This window comes from Pseudorca crassidens, chromosome 11 (assembly GCF_039906515.1).
Source record: "Pseudorca crassidens isolate mPseCra1 chromosome 11, mPseCra1.hap1, whole genome shotgun sequence".
NCBI classification, from domain to species: Eukaryota; Metazoa; Chordata; class Mammalia; order Artiodactyla; family Delphinidae; genus Pseudorca; species Pseudorca crassidens.
Genome location: NC_090306.1, coordinates 46013315 through 46029440, shown reverse-complemented (window position 1 = coordinate 46029440; position 16126 = coordinate 46013315). Strand labels below are relative to the sequence as shown.

Sequence of the window (16126 nt, the reverse complement as noted above, 5' to 3'; positions counted from 1 at the left end):
GATGAGTAAATCAAATCGATGATCAATTAAAAGTGTTTATTTTTAAGTAGAAAGGGGGAAGAGAGTGACACAGAGGCAACTTTTGGCATCTTCTTTCTGGGCCATCACCCCCATGTGCTTCCCAACCCAAAGCACTGGCAGGAGGGGCCCCGGGACAGGATGAGGGGCCAGACAGTCGCAAAGTCACAGAGAGATCTGTACAGCCCTGGAGAGGTGAGATTCAAGGGTCCATCCCAGCTCCCTCGTCCTGGAACAGGATTAGAGCTCAGGGGCATAGGGCTCCCCGGTGGGTGAGGGCACCCGCAGCTCAGCATCATGCCTGACCACAGTGAAGAGCCCCACCACCGCCAGCAAAGCCATCACCATAACGGCGGAGCAGATGCTGAACATGTTCCGAGTGCCCGTTTTGCGATCGCTGTCATGGAGGACCAGAAGCCCCAAGCAGGCCAGTAAGTGCAGGGGCACCCGGAACCAGTTGAGGACACCAGCTTGCTCTGTCTCAGGGATCACTTTTCTCCGCAGGAAGCCCATGCTGGGAAAGTACAGCCCACAGGCTAACTCGATAAGGAGGAAGGCTATAAAGGACTCCACTGGACTTTCCTGGCCTGGGCTGGTAGAGAAGGTCAACATGAAGAGGGAGAAGACGACGATGAGGACAGCGAGGCAGACTAGGTGCATGGGCTGAAGGTGGTACCTCTTGGAGGTAGCGATGCGGTACAGAGAAGAGCCGAGCAGGCTGGCTGCCATGAAGCTGGAGAAGATGATGCCCAGCGGGGCCCCATGTGGGTCCACCACAGGCGTCCAGAGGAAGACAAAGATGAAGATGACACTCTCAAACAGGGCCTGAATGGTGCCTAGCAGCAGCACACGACGGTCCGACAGGAGACAGCGCAGACCCCCAGCACAGGTCCTGGGGAAGGCACGCTGCCGACCATAGTTCTCTCCCCAGTTACGGAGGGCCAAGGCCCCAGCCAGAGCCAAGAGAGGGATGGCAGCCACAAAGGGTGCCACAGGCCCCAGGCCCATCCAGCAGGCCACGGCCTCAGCTGCCACACCTGCCACTACAGCCAGCACGTGATTCCAGAAGGCAGCTCGGGCAAAGGTAGCCGGGATCCACTCTGCGGGGAAGTCATGACGTTCCACATGCTCGTGGATGTACCAGGCCTCAAAGGCCGAGAAGAGCAGGGCTGTGGACAGCCCACCAAGTGCTCGGCCCACCAGCAGCACAAAGTAGTCCTGAGAGAGTTTGGTTAGGCAGCAGAGAGAGTAAGTGAGGGAGAAGAGGACACAAGACTTCTTGCGACCCAGCCAATCCACAAGGGAGGAGGCCACCAGTCCAAAGAGGACTGTGGAGGCAAGGCCGCAGACATAGAGGATGGCGATTTGTCCCTCCAGGAAGTGGTAATGTTGATAGAGTTTATAGAGGTAGGGGGCCTGGAGCCAGTCAGCCGCCAGGGCCAGGAAGTAGACCTGATAGAAGTCCAGTTGAAACCGAAGGAAGGAGGGATTGCTGCAGGCTCTTCCAGAGGGCTTAGCCCGGCATCTTGACAGCTCCAACCCCAGGCAGGAGGCCAGGAGGACCACAAAGGCAAGGTAGGCAGTCACCAGCATGGCCGGCCCCCGGAAGACCTAGGGAGAGAACGGGGCTTCAGAGTCACATCCATTGCCCGGATAGCGCCGTCAAGGAGCTGCGTGTCTAAGCAGAAGGCAGCTCCACCCAACCCCCACTGCCACCTGCACTTCCCCACCCCTCAACTCCACTCCCCCGGAGCTCAGACCAGAAGGACCAGCTGGGTGGGTGGCAGGAGTGGCCCACCAGAGCGGTCTCCAAGGACACTGTGCGGCAGGGAAGGGATGGGAGAGGGGAGAAGATTGAGCATTCGCCCCATCCTTGCCTGGTATAGCAGAGAGGGAGTTCCTTCACTAATCCCAGCCCTGCAGTTAAGGGGCTGCTGCCCTCTCCCACAGTAGCTTATGCATACAATACTTCCTTCTGTTACCTCCCATCCTCTTTGGGGAGCCCGTTTTTGCCCTCAATGTCTCGTCATCTGTCCCGGGCATCCCCACCGCCCGCGCGGGCCTCTCGAGTTGCTTCTGGGTCACGCGCGTGCATCTCAGATTCTCCCTCCTCCAGGTCAGGGCACCCCCCACACACACACAATGCGCCCCCTAGTCCCTGCCCAGCGCCGCCACATCCGCTCGCGCCTCGCCCAGACACCATTTCACCTGCTGCCCCGGTCTGCGGGGACGCTCCGGACACGCCCGGCTCCAGGCCGCCCGGCCGCCCTGCCCGCTCTGCCCGCTCTACCTCCGGCTCGGGTTCCCCCAGCGCGCCCGCCCCTCACAGCCTGCTTCCGGGAGCCTGGGAGCCCTCCGGCCGCAGCCATGATGGGTCCCGTCACGTGACGGGGGCGCGGCGCTCAAACCCCGCCCCTACTCCGCCCTCTTGCCCCAACCGGGGCGCTGAGCTCCGGACGCCTGCTGGGGCTCAACGGGAGGCGGTGGTGGTCGCTGCTCCGGGTTTGGCCCTGTCCGCTGCCCTCCCGTGACACCCGCTCCTTCGACTCCTGGATACCTACGGGGCCCCGTGGAAGTAAAGACAGTTTCTGTCTCTTCGTCCGTGCCCTGGGTTAGGGAGCGCAGCTGTGTCTGGGAAAATGCCAGCAGTACCGCAGAGCTGGCGCTCGAGCTTCTTGAGGAACATCGCCGCCCCAAGCCGAGACAGGCTCCTCGCTTCCCTCCTCTCCCAGAGTAGTGACCTCCAGGCCAGAAGTCAGTATGGCCCAGACACCTGAGGGAGGCAGTGTGGTGTAAAGGACTTGGACTTTGGTTTGCAGACGGCCAAGGCTCAAATCCCAGCCCTGTGGCCTCGAGCAAGCCATATGACTTCTCAGTGTCCCAGTTTCTTGGTCGGCAGTCATAGGAGGGCAGCGCCCAAAGAAAAAAGGCTGAAGTTCAGTGGCAGTTAAGGGTTAAGAATTTCAGCCTTGGAGCCGGATGCCCACCCTCTGCCACTTACCAGCTGTGTTACTTTGGAAAGATTATTTAAACTCTTTCCAGCCTAGTATTATCTCCTCAAAACCCTCCAATGGCTTCCCATCTCACAAAGCATAAAATCCAAAATCACTATAATGGCCTACAAAACCCTCTGTCCCCTGTTCCACTGCTACATCTCTGACCTTATCTCCTACCATTCTCCTTCCTACGCCTCCTCCATCTATACTGTCTACCACCAGGGCCTTTGCACACTGTGCCCTGTAAAGTTCTGGTTCTTCTCCCAGATATCCACATGGTTCCCTCCCTCAGCCCCTGCAGTTCTGTCTTCAAGTGTCACCTTATCAGAGAGGCCTTGCTTGGCCAACCTGTTTGAAAAAACACCACCACCTCTGCCACAGTAATCTACCTGCTTCCTTACCAACTCTCTAGTCTCCTTTGCTGCATTTTCTCCATAGCACTTAACACCATCTGGCACACTATATATTTTGCTTATTTACTATTTCTTCTCCCTACAGATTTTCATCTGTTTTGTTCACTTGTATTCCCAGTACTTAAAATGGTTAATGGTACATAAAAACATTCAATAAATATTTGATGAATAAATGAAGGAATAAGTTAATACGTGTAAACTACTCTAAAAAATGCTGGTTTTTATTGGCTGGTAACACTTATCAAACAGTTATTATGTACCTAAGTTCTGTCTTAAGTCCTGGGCCAACTGCTGTAGATGAATTGTTTAACTGTCACAACAACCCTTTAGGTAGTTACTATGATTATCCTTCAGAATTGGAAAGGTTAAGTAACATGACTAGAGTCACATGGTAAGAGGTAGAGTCAGAACTGGGACCCAGATCTTTCCAGTTCCACACTCATGATTTCTAAGAAGATTAAATGGGTTCACCCACCTGCACAGGTGATTAGCAAATGTTGGTTTTCTTTTTTAAAAAATTTTATTTATTTATTTATTTTTGGCTGTGTTGGGTCTTCGTTTCTGTGCGTGGCCTTTCTGTAGTTGCAGCAAGCGGGGGCCACCCTTCATCGCGGTGCGCAGGCCTCTCACTGTCGCGGCCTCTCTTGTTGCACAGCACAAGTTCCAGACGCGCAGGCTCAGCAGTTGTGGCTCATGGGCCTAGTTGCTCCACGGCACGTGGGATCCTCCCAGACCAGGGCTCGAACCCGTGTCCCCTGCATTGGCAGGCAGATTCTCAACCACTGCGCCACCAGGGCAGGCCCTGTTGGTTTTTCTTTATACTAAAGTTTGGAGGGTAGAGGGTGGGAGGATCTGGAATTATAACTTGAGAAATACTTTCTTATGATAAAGTAAACAGCTGAGATTTATATCCTACAAGTTCCAAGTTGCCTTTATCCCTAACTGGCAAACTTCTAGAGAGTAGAAAAGGTATTGGTTCCCATGCATTTGTCTAGAAACACGAAGACTCAAAAGTCATCATTTCCCAAGGTCATTCAGTGAGTGAGGGCATAAGGGATCGAAATGGCCTTCTATTCTGATCCTGGACTGAAACCCCTTGAACTCCTGACACCCAGTCTCTCAGTTCCTGGTGGTCTTTTCTTTGAGGGAGGAGGTCATCCTGAATGAAGGCAGGGAGTGGGACAGGATGGCCTTACGTGCTTTGTCTTCTGTTTTCCAGGATGGAGGCCAGTGCTCTCCATTATTGAATTGCATTTTGCTCAGAAGCACCTGACAAAGAGAGACTTTAAGGAAGATTACATTATTTTGGATTACTTTTATTGTAGGACCTATTCAAAATATGTTAACTCTTTAAGGTTCCCCTGGCCCCTCGAAGCTGTGAAGCACAGCTGGGAAATGTGCCAGCTGAGCAGCAGGGGACTGAAGGGGATAAAGGACAGCCTGGGAGTGCAATTCCATCTCTAGGACACACTTCTAGTAGAGGGCAAGGAGGGCTGGGGTCTCTGTGTGGGGAGTCACAGGGGAAGTCTGGCTTTCAGGGCAGGTGGGGAGGATGGTCTGGGAATTACTAGGAACCATGCTTACCAGAGGAGCATCATTTAAAACCTCTGTTATGAAAATATTCAAACATACATAAAGGTAGAGAGCATAGTTCTATGAAACCCTATATACTTAATTCAACAATATTGATTTTTGTACCTTTGTTTCTTCTCCTCCTTTCTTTCTTTTTTCGTTTGCCAAAATACTTAAAATTAAATACATCACTTCACTCCATACTCAGTGTGCATCTGAAATACGGACCTTTTCCTACATAACCTCAAAGCCATTTTCACATTTAACAAAATCAACACAGATTCCTTGGCATTGTAAGTACTCAGTTCATAATTAAATGTTTCCAGCAGTCTAAAAATGTCTCTTTACAATTGGGTGGTCCCAATCAGGAACCAAACAAGGTCTCCCCACCACCACCACCAGCCATTGACTAGTTGAAGAAATCCAGTCAGATCTCCTTTAGAATGTCCCACGTTCTGGATATGTTTTCTCACTTCCTTGTTTTGTCATTTAATATGTTCCTCCACCCCCCATGTTTCTCATTAAATGGAGGTTAGCTCTAGAGGTTTGATTAGAATCATGTTCAGTTTTTTTGTTTGTTTCTTTGTTTGGCAAGAGTCCTTCACAGGTGGTGCTGAGTGCTTCAGATTGCATCACATCAGGAGGTACACGGCATGTGGTTGTGCCATTTTTAGCGATGCTAAGATTCATCAGTGGGGTCAGGTAGTGACAGCCTTATTCCTCCATTGTAAAGTTCTCCATCAACCACCATCCTTGGTTTCATCCATTGACGATTCTTGCTTTGATCAATTATTTCATTAAGGGGTTGCAAAATGGTGATTTTTCTAATTCCATATTCCTTCTACATTAGCTGGAGTTCTTCTGTAAGTAAGAAGTTTTCTCCACCACTTAGAGCTATTTGGCCACCCTGAAATATAAGTTACACAGGACAGGCAGCATAAATGCATAATTCTTTTTCTTTCTGGTTGCCAATTTTCAGAATATGAAGTTGGGAGAAAAACTTCATTTTTTAAAAGTTTTGGGCTTAGAGCTGAGTAGGGATGGATGGCCTGGACAGTGGGCAGGGGAAGAAGGGTCTATTCTGGTAGCTCTGTCCAGCCCTCATTCATTCCAGGGCATGGGGTGTTTGGGGGACAGCTGGACAATGGAGGACTTGGTGTCCTGGCCCTTGGGCAGCAATGAGATGGGCATGACATAGGCCTGGTGTGCAGGCAGCTGCAGGACCCAGAGAGAGAGAGAGAGAAAACCAGATTTTGGGCAGGCAGAAAGAGGTAGGAATTGAAAAACAGCTGGACCCAGAAGACAGGAACAAAGACAGAAAGGGAAATAGAAATGGAAGAGATCGAGAATGACCTGCACCCAGAAGCAGAATAGGACAAAGGAGAGAGGCAGGAGGTGAATCAAAAGACCAAGGAAGAGGAACTTCCCTGGTACCGCAGTGGTCCCAATGCAGGGGACGTGGGTTTGATCCCTAGTCCAGGGAGATCCCACATGCGGTGTAGCAACTAAACCCATGTGCTGAAACTACTGAGCCTGCGCTCTAAAGCCTGAGCTCAACTATTGAGCCTGAGCTCTAGAGCCCGAGCCACAACTGCTGAAGCCCCTGTGCCTAGAGCCCACGCACTGCAACGAAGAGTAGCCCCCGCTCTCCACAACTAGAGAAAGCCCACAACGAAGACCCAACGCAGCCAAAAAAAAAATTTATTTAAAAAAAAAAAAAGGAAGATTTTAAAAAAACAAGATTTTAAATTGGATGGGGAAAGGGAGGGACGAGTGGGGGAAACAGATGTAGAGATACAAGTTAGGTGAAGGCAGAAAGTCCAGGTGATAGAAACAAGGAAACAGAAATGGAGAGAGTGGTGTAGAAAGCTAGAAGGAAAGATAAGCAGAAGGATAAACAGAGATAGAAAGGAAAGAACAAAGGGTTCCAGAGAAGGAGGTTGAGAAAGAGAAGATTGAAACAGACCAGCGTCAGAGAACTTGGGGAATGTGGAGGGGTGCTTAGGGGCTTTCAGCTTAAGATCCAGTCCCACGCAGATGCCAAGGTCTATCACTTCCAGCTTCCTCTTGGTGGCTTCTCCAAACCCCCAGCCCCAGCCCCACCCGCAGGGACAGGGGACTTATGACTAGCTATGTGTGGACGGGATCACTGGGAACCTGAGTCAAGGGTTCCCAGCTTCCATCATCCCCCTGCCAGATGAGCATGGATGTAACAGGTGGGATTATTGCTGGAAGACTGAGGTCATGTGGCTGGGCGAGCACTCAGAGATTTGAGAGATAAGACATCCAGGTAGAGAGCGCCAGGTTCCTAGAAGCAAAGGACCATGAAGGATGTCATGATATCCAAGGGGAGGGAGGAACCAAGAATTCTCTGCTCAGCCTCTTCTTCTGGTCCAAGAGCCATTGACCTTCCTTACCAGGCTCATGATGAGAGGTAAGGGATTCAGAGATTCTTGGGTCATTTAGGGATATGGGTGGAGGTCCACAGGGCAAGAAAAGTGGTCCCTGGACAAAGGATCCCCTGTCGCCTCTAGAGGAAGAATCCATCTCATCCACGCAAACTGCAGAGAAGATGAGCCAGGACGGGTCTCCAGGGGAGGGTGACCAGAGGGGAAAATGGCCAACTTGCTCACCTTCAGGGGCCGTGGGAGAGGCTCTGAGAAGAACACTTTCCATTCCAGAAGTTGCGGAAGAGGAGGTTCTGGAACCAGTGAGAGCACGCCCAGAAACTAGCTTCAAAGCAGACGTCCCGGGACTAAGGAGGAGGCCGGCGGATCTCAGCAGCCAGCCTCCTCTCCCTGCCTGGGTGAGGGGTCCAGCTGATCCTTCTCCGTCCTCCAGAGCTTCTGCCTCCTCCCTGAGGAAGCAGCTGCAGAAGTGTCCTGGAAGACTGGCAATCTCTCAAGGGGCAACAGCCCAGCTAGACTATCAGACAGTGTCGAGAGGTGCGGTGTCCCCTGAAGCAGCAGCTGCAGCGGCCGGCGGAGCCTGGAGGTCCCCGGGCAGCCCCCCGGCCACGGCCACAGCTGTCACTGCAGCCCAAGCAGGAGCTGGAACAGGCGGCTTGACCCCTGGAGCAAGGGTACATGGGGCAGGGAGAGGGGTGGCAGCAGGTCAAATGCGGAGCAGAGCAGGGGCTGCAGGAACTGAGGGGACAAGTCAAGGGCGGACAGGCAGGGCAGGGAGGGCAGGGGCAGGTACAGGGTGGGCCAGGGAGGCCGGGACAGGAGGGGCAGGGAGCTGCGTAATAGGGATAGGTAGTGCAGGAGCAGGTGGCAGGGGGACAGCCAGGGCAGGGGCAGGCACAGGGAGGGGGGGGGCAGGACAGACAAGGGGAGGCAGCTGGTGGGCCGTGCCCGGAGGGTGGAGGGGGATGTTGGTGGCTGGCCTTCTTGTTCCGAGGCCCCAAACGTAGGCCCAGAGAGAAGTCCATTCAGCTGCAGGAGCGGCCAGGCTGGGGGGTTGGGTGAAGGGGAGGGCAGGGGTGGGGTCAGAGGGGGGACAGTGGGGAGCAGGGGTGTGGGCAGGATTAAACTTAAGCCACTGCTGAGCCTCTCTGAGCCTGCAGCAGCTCAGACTTCCCCAGCTAGCCCTCCGCTTCCTGGCCTGCCTGCTCCCCTCCCCTCCACTGAGAACCCACCAAGGGCACCAGACCAGAGCACGTCCTCCAAATAGCATGTGCACTTTCATGCCTCCAGTCCTTTGTTTCCACTCTTCCTTCTGCTCCCAGTGCCCTTTCTCTTTTCTCCACCTGGCGAGGTCCCATCATCTCTGAAGTCTTCCCCTTTATTCAATCAGAAAGTATTTCTTGGGAACTTCCCTGGTGGCACAGTGGTTAAGAATCCGCCTGCCAATGCAGGGGACACGGGTTCGAGCCCTGGTCCGGGAGGATCCCACATGCCGCGGAGCAACCAAGCCCATGTGCCACAACTACTGAGCCTGCGCTCTAGAGCCCGCGAGCCACAACTACTGAGCCTGTGCGCCACAACTACTGAGCCTGTACTCTAGAGCCCGCATACCACAACTACTGAAGCCCGCGCGCATAGAGCCCATGCTCTGCAACAAGAGAAGCCACCGCAATGAGAAGCCCGCGCACCGCAACGAAGACCCAATGCAGCCAAAAATAAATAAATAAATTAAAAAAAAAAAAAAAAGTATTTCTTGAGCTCCAGGCACCTGACACCTGCCCATCACTCTCCAGCCCTGAAGGCCAGAACGGCTGCTTCAGGCTCCCATATGGTCCCTAGAGGAGACGTTGGGAAGCAGCAACAGCACCAGCAGATGCTCTGAGACTCTGAGACTGAGCCAGGGATGTTGGTGGGAGCTGGCAGGGGAGGGAGGAAGCCTAGGTTCTGGGAGTTTCCAGACAGGGCAAATCCCAGGTGTGAGGGTTGGGGGAGGGGCTGGCTGTCTCTGGGAGCCTGACAACCAGCCTGGACAATTATTATTTGAGGGCCTGTCATGCAGCAGGCACTGGCCATGGGACAGAGCAAGACAGCTTACTTTAAAGTGAGGGGTGGGGCAGGGTGGAGACAAAAACCAAACAGGTAAACAAACAAAGGTAAACAAACAAATACATTAGCTTACTTCAGAGCAAGGGAACGGCTATGAAAAACAACAGGGTGGGGGCTTCCCTGGTGGCGCAGTGGTTGAGAGTCCGCCTGCTGATGCAGGGGACACAGGTTCGCACCCCGGTCCGGGAAGATCCCACGTGCCGCGGAGCGGCTGGGCCCGTGAGCCATGGCCACTGAGCCTGCGCGTCCGGAGCCTGTGCTCCGCAACGGGAGAGGCCACAACAGTGAGAGGCCCGTGTACTGCAAAAACAAAACAACAACAACAAAAAACCAGGGTGATGTGATGACTCAGAGAGGTGGACCCTTCAGGAGGGGCAGCTAGACAGCCCCCAAACAGTCAGCTGTGATGGCCCTTAAGGGTTTGGGAGGAGATAAAAGCACTGGCAGGAACTTCCCTGGTGGTCCAGTGGTTAAGACTCTGAGTTTCCAACCTGCATGCCACGTGGCAAAAAAAGAAAAAAAAAAGTGCTGGCCGACCAGGGGAGAGCTGCTTGAGGCTGAATGGAACCCAGGTGGCTGGACTACGAAGAAAACTAAAGCTGAGAAGGGTATAAGGAGGGCTGGAGGTTGCAATAGAAGATTCAGTGGTCGGGGAAAGCGCCAGTGAGAAGTGACATTTTAGCAAGGACCTGAAGAAAGTGAGGGAGAGAGCCATGGAGATAGCTAGTGGAAGAACATTCCAGAGACGGGGGACAGCAAGTACAAAGAGCAAAGGGGAGAGTCAGATGGCACAGGCAGAGAGCCAGGTAGAGGCCCTGGGAGCCACGGCAGTGACTTGGATCTTATTCCAAGGAAAAGAGAAGACCACTGAGAGTTTTAGGTAAGAAGGGTGTATGGGTCTTCTTGATCCTACACCTGCCCCTGGTTAGAACGTTCTGCTTCCTGTGTAACTGATACAACCATTTTGGAAAACAGTTTGGCATTATCTGGTAAAAATTGAGATTTCCTGTACATACATTTTGACTCTTAGTTTTACGGCCTAGAAAAACTCTTGCATGTATGTACTGGGAAACACACACAAGAATGTTCTTAGTGGCATTATGATAGCCCAGACTGGAAACAACTCAAACTTTCACCAACAGTAGAATAAAACAATTAACTGTGGTATATTCAAGCAACTGAATGCTCTGTAACAATAAAAAAGACAGTTATGTGCAACAGTTTGGATCTCTCTCACAAACAAGAAGTTGAGCAAAATAAGTACGACACAAAAGGGTAATACAGTGTCATTCCGTTTATATAAACCTCAAAAACAGGCAAAATTAAGTAATATTGATTAGGGATGCATACATAGGTGCTAATCCTATAAAGAAAAAGAAGGAAATAATTATCACAAAAGTCAGGATGGTGGTTACTTTTTAAGGGAGGGAGGGGATGGTGGGAGAGTCACATGGGAACTTCTGGAGCAGGAAGTACTCTATTTCTTGACCTGGATGCCAGCTGAGTAGGTATTCGCTTTATTCCAATTTATTCTGTACACTGTTCATAATATATTTCTTTACTCTTTCAGAAAGAGGAAATAGAAGTACTGTTTCTTTCTCCACTCCATGCCGCCTCATTCAAATCATTATGCTGAAGTTAGATACTGCCGAGTTCATACACCTATCTTTCCCACTAGACCTCGAGTCAGCAACCTTCCCTGTCACTGGTCTGGCACCTGTCTGGGCCTGGCATACAGCAGATGCTCAATAACTGTTTTCTGAATTGGATTGAACTGAACTGATTTTTTCCAAGTCTCTCATCTCATGGAGAGGTGGGCAGCTGCAGAAGAGGAGGAAGCCTGTCATGGTGGAGAGACCTCAGGACCACCAAGACCTAGGTTCCCATCTTAGCTCTGCTATGTGCTAGCTGTGTGATGCTATTGGGCAAGCTGCTTAACCTCTCTGGTTCTCAGCTCCCTCCCCTGTGATGGGGTTGATAATAACTGCTACTTCTCTGGACTGCTTTGTGGATTAAATGAGTAACGTACATGCCCTAGCACAACGCCTGGCACATAGAGATGGTCAACGAAGGATAGCTTCCCAACACCCTCCCCCCAGCCCCACATCTTTTCTTCGAAGGGGTTCACTAGAAAGGGCAGCCAGACATCAAATATGGTCCCAGAAAGTGGGCCCACATCCTCAGGGCCCCTCAGGGCTAAGGCGGAGATGTAGTCTGGAGGAGAGTTGGCAGACAGGGAGATCCCACTGTAAGTGAACAGAACCCAGGCTGTTGGTGGGAGCTGGCAGAGGAGGTAGGACACCAGGGTTCTGGGAGTTTCCATCCAGGAGAAGTCCCAGGTGTGGGTGCAGGGGTGCCAGGCCTGCCCCACCCAACACCCTGGCCCCAGGGCATGTAGGCACAGGGAGGAAAATGGGTCAGAGCAGGGCTGGAACTTAACCCCATTGGTCCCATGACCCTTTGCCAGCTCCGGAGGAGGCATGGCCACAAGAAGCCTGCTCCCTCCTGCAAAGGACCCTCCATCCCTTTTCTTCAGAAAGGAAGAAGCTTGGAACCTCGGTGTCTGGGCAGGAGGGGCTGGAAGCCCCCCAGTGGACAGAGGAGAGATAACCCCATAACCCGGGATGGAGGTTCTGTACAAAACGGACTGCTGCACCCACCCACACCGGGCCTGGCCGCCACCTGGAGCAGTCAGCTCACAAACTCCGGGCAACTGTGGAAGCAGACATGCTCCTCATTCCAGGGAGTGGAACAGGTCAGGGCTGGATCCCAGAGGGGGAGGGTGCACGGTCAAACAGATCAGAGTAGAAGGGTTTTCTATCTGGTGAGGCTCCAGCCAGGCAAACTCAGGAATCCCTCAACCTGAGGGATTTGCCAACAATGTGCGGCCTTGTTTTCTCTATGTGATCTCGGGCCTATGCCTGTGGATTCCTCCTCCCTATCTGTGCCTCTGTTTCCCTTTCTGGAGGAAGAGATGAAGGAATGGGTGGAATCATTCCAGGGCAGGATCACCAGGTGTCCCAGGGTCCTGCTTTGGCCATTAGGAGGTGATTACCATCCCTCCCTTGTAGCATATCAAAATCCAGGTGAGGAGGGACCTTCTTCTTTCTGGGGGAGCAGGGTGGCTGGGAGCCAGGACCCTGATTCCAGGGCCTTTGCACATACTCTTCTGCTGCCCTCCCTTCTCTCTACTGCCCCCCCACCCCCCCGCAAAACTCTTTTCTAATCTCCTTGGCTGGGGGAAAAGACTCTTCTACTATCCATTCTCACAGCACCTTATACCTCTCCACGCTGGTTGTCACTTGCACTTTTGTGGGTGATTTGTTTCATGTCTGACTCCTCTACCAGACTATGAGCCCGCAAGGGCAGAGACCATACCCAGGGCCTAGCACAGTGCTTGGCATATAGCGGATGCTTAATGAAGATTTGTTGAATTAATGAATGGTGCATGTTCAGGGAAGAAATTCCTAGAGTTGTTTAGGCCAGTCCTAAAATGCTGTGTTTCAAAATCAAGGCCTTATTCTATGTGGGGATCTGGGCAGCTCTGAGGCTGGTAAGTATCTTCCACACACAAACTCATTCACCAGGAGAACCAACAAACTGGCAAGCAGCAACATAGGCCTGATACAAGGGGTGGAACTGAGCAAGCACCCAGGGCAAGGCTGGCACCAGCCTCGGCACGGAGCAGGCCTGGGGGAGGAGGTGGGAGAGGAGGGGAGGAAGGGAAAGAAGGCACATGTTGTACGTGTTTTCCTCACTCTCTCCCTGGGTGCCTCTGGTCTCCAAGCCCTGATGGTACTTCTGTGCCGTAATGATGTCCTTGGGGGTTGTAACATAGCTCCCCCCACCTCCCAAAGACATCTGCCAGCCACCTCTGAGCGTGGCCTAGGACATCCTCCCAGGACCAGCCTGGGCATGGGGAAGTTGCCTGTTCAGTGTCCTGATGCTGATGGGGAGCCGGCAAGGGTGAAAACTAGGGGCGGGCAATACGGTAAATCAGGGCAGCTGGGACAGATGCGTGGATCCTTTTCCTCTCCTCACAATCTCTCCTTTTGGTCTTCGTGATGAAGGGAGCAAAGGAAGCCTGGTCCTAGGGCCCCCAAGATATCATTTTCTCCAAGTTGCCAGGGTGACCAAGTGAAGCAACCACAAACAGAGCAAAGCCTAGAACTGGGGATGACCCAAGAGAAAGAGAAATGAGGGGAGCTCTCTCTACCAGTTTCCGGAGTGGGAGACCCCCTTCTCCAGCTTCCTCCGAGAATCCCTGGACAGAGCACAGGCGGCAATGCAAGATGGAGAGAAGAATCTGAACCCCTCACAATGCCCCTCTTCTCTGCTCCCCAGTCTGCCTGTTTGGTTTGACTTCCAAACCGCTGCAGCCCACAGACCCCAGTCATTGGGTCCTGGGGAGAGGCGGGGGCGGAGGCGAGGCAATCCCGAGGGGAGGGGCCGGCACAGGGCGGGTCTTCCTGGGCATCGCCCCCTGGCTGCTGTCGTTGGCTGGGGACCGTACAGGCTGCCAGAAGGGCGGAGCCACAGTTACCAAGACAGATGGACAAACACCCACCAGAGACAAAGACAGAGGCAGACAGACAGACAAACCAAGACAAAGAGGAAGGCAGAGACAGATGGAATTCCAGACCCGCTCTCTCTTTCCAGGCTACCCAAGAGTTTTGTCCCCCGTTAGCTTCCCTGGCCCCGTTTGCTACCCCGGCTGCATAGTCTCAGAGCTCTAGCTCTGGGGGACCAGACCCTGAGCCCCTCTAAGAAGGAGAAGGGGAAGAGTTGAGAAAGGGCTACCCAGCAGGGAGAGCGTTCCAGGGGTGGGTGGTGTCTGGTTCTGTGTCAGGATGCCCGGCCAGGGGCCAGGGAGGGAGTGGTGCTCTCACCCGGTTCATGAGGACAGGAGACTCATTCACTGTAAACCAAGTGCAGATGTGCTGGGAGAGGGAAGGGGAATTAGGGCCACACTCACGAACCGCAGCTGGGCCCGCCCTCCTTCCGCCAGCTACCACCACCACCAGGGCAGGAGGGGTTAACTTCGCAGGCTCCTGACGGGGATCCCTGCCACAAAGGCTGAGTGCCATCCCACCCCAGCCTGGACGCCTCGGTCCAACTCTCCGACACCCGCCCCTCTCACACTGCTGAGAGCTGCTCCCAGGGTAACCAAGCAAAGTCAACAGCAGCCAGGCCACCTGGGGACGGGACCCTGGAGTACCTGTTCCCGGCTCTTCCCACCCCTAGTGTGAAAGGGAGGGCCTTGTCTGCACCCCATCAACGGCTCCTGTTCTCCTGAGAGAGCCACAGCAGGCCCCTCTTTCCTCTCCCCTTCGCCTGACTCTGGCTACCAGAAGTGGCCTTTCCCTTTCCCCGGAGGGAGGCTACCTGGTCCCTAGGGTGGCAGTGAGGACAGAGCAAAGTGATTCCGGTATGGGAAACGTGACGTGACCAAGACTCAGTGTCCCCAGTGCTGGCCACCCCAGAACTGTTGCTGGGGAAGGTCCCTTGGGCGCATCTCTCCAGCCGAGTCCAGCCCCCACTGCTACTGCTGCCCTTCTCCACTTTCTCTCTCCCACCCTAGCTCCTGTAGGAATGTTGGAGCTCCATGTATAGAGCTTGGACTCTTCTCTTGCTCTGCCCTCAGTAGAATGGACGCTGACGCCCCGGGGTTCCTACTCTAGGACTGAGAGCCTGTGGTGGTCACATTGAAGTCAGAGAAATGTCCCCATCAGACCCTGACACTGACACTGGTTGCGCGTGCCTGTACACACACACACACACACGCACACGCACACGCACGCGCGGCTGGAGTCAACAACATCTGTGGTGCATCCAGCAGGCAGGCAGGCAGGCAGGCTCTAGGTAAGGCAGACACACCCCCCGACTTGGGCTTTCCCCCTCACACCCAGCCCCAGGCTCCTTCCACTCCCAGCTACAGTTCCCCTTGCCCTCCACCCCAGCCTAAATGTAGGCAGCCAGGGACCCAGAAGCCCTAGCCCAAGCTTACTCAAGGCAGGGTGACAGGGAAGAGGTCTTGAAGCCCGGGACTTAGCATTCGCACAATCTCCACTAGTTCAACCAGTTTGCTCTTGGGACCAAAGGACAGGCTGGGGTAGACAAGCGGAAGTGGAGCCTACTTTGACCTGCAGGTGAAGGCTAAGCGAAGGGTAAAGACAGTGGCATCCGCTCTGGCATATCCCTGCGCGGTCACTCCACCCCTTGGGGGGACGTGGATACAGCCCCCCACTGCCTACCCTGCAGAGGTACGGAAACTGGCCTCCGTGAACCACAGCCCGGCCAGAGGACTCAACCAGTCCCCCCAAATGGCAGGAAGGGGAAAAGTGCCAGAGAGAAAGGGTAGCATCATGGGCCCAGGACACTGACCTCTTCTGCCAGCCTTGCCCGGCCTCCCGGGGACGGAGCCAAGGAAGCCCAGCAAATGGGCGGGACAGAGACCCAGGCGTCCTGGCCCGCCCCGCCCAGCCCCCCTCCCACCCACCCCGCCGCCCCTCCGCCCCCCAGCCCCAGGGCACCAAGGAGGGAGCCGGGCAGGGGCAGGCGGCAGGGGAGGGAGGAGCGAGGGCGGGAGGGGGAGGAGGGAGCCAGGCTGGGA

At 53.9% G+C, this 16126-nt stretch overlaps 3 protein-coding genes across 6 annotated transcripts in view; all 3 read right to left on the bottom strand.

Moving 5' to 3' along the window:
• Nucleotides 1-21: 21 nt before the first annotated feature.
• MFSD5 (major facilitator superfamily domain containing 5) lies at nt 22-2434 on the bottom strand. 3 transcript variants are annotated; one of them, XM_067696702.1, is made up of 2 exons: nt 2309-2434; nt 22-1629 (listed from the first exon to the last, which is right to left on the bottom strand). In XM_067696702.1, exon 2 carries the CDS (start codon nt 1609-1611, stop codon nt 259-261), a length of 1353 nt encoding a protein of 450 aa, XP_067552803.1. In that variant the 5' UTR covers nt 1612-1629; nt 2309-2434; the 3' UTR covers nt 22-258. The 3 variants fall into 3 exon arrangements, with proteins under 3 accessions (XP_067552803.1, XP_067552802.1, XP_067552804.1); XM_067696701.1 differs by having other exon boundaries at nt 2227-2363; XM_067696703.1 differs by lacking the exon at nt 2309-2434 and adding an exon at nt 2001-2187.
• A 2293-nt stretch (nt 2435-4727) lies between these two features.
• On the bottom strand, nt 4728-16020 carry LOC137201970 (sperm mitochondrial-associated cysteine-rich protein). Of its 2 annotated transcripts, XM_067696716.1 has the most exons (4): nt 15521-16020; nt 8640-8783; nt 7633-8453; nt 4728-5906 (listed from the first exon to the last, which is right to left on the bottom strand). In XM_067696716.1, exon 3 carries the CDS (start codon nt 8430-8432, stop codon nt 7920-7922), a length of 513 nt encoding a protein of 170 aa, XP_067552817.1. In that variant the 5' UTR covers nt 8433-8453; nt 8640-8783; nt 15521-16020; the 3' UTR covers nt 4728-5906; nt 7633-7919. The 2 variants fall into 2 exon arrangements, with proteins under 2 accessions (XP_067552817.1, XP_067552818.1); XM_067696717.1 differs by lacking the exon at nt 8640-8783.
• A 27-nt stretch (nt 16021-16047) lies between these two features.
• ZNF740 (zinc finger protein 740) overlaps nt 16048-16126 on the bottom strand; it is a 46734-nt gene continuing 46655 nt past the window's right edge. The window contains exon 9 of the transcript XR_010932419.1: nt 16048-16120. The gene's annotated coding sequence lies outside the window, so the exon portion shown is untranslated. The remainder of the gene's footprint in view (nt 16121-16126) is intronic.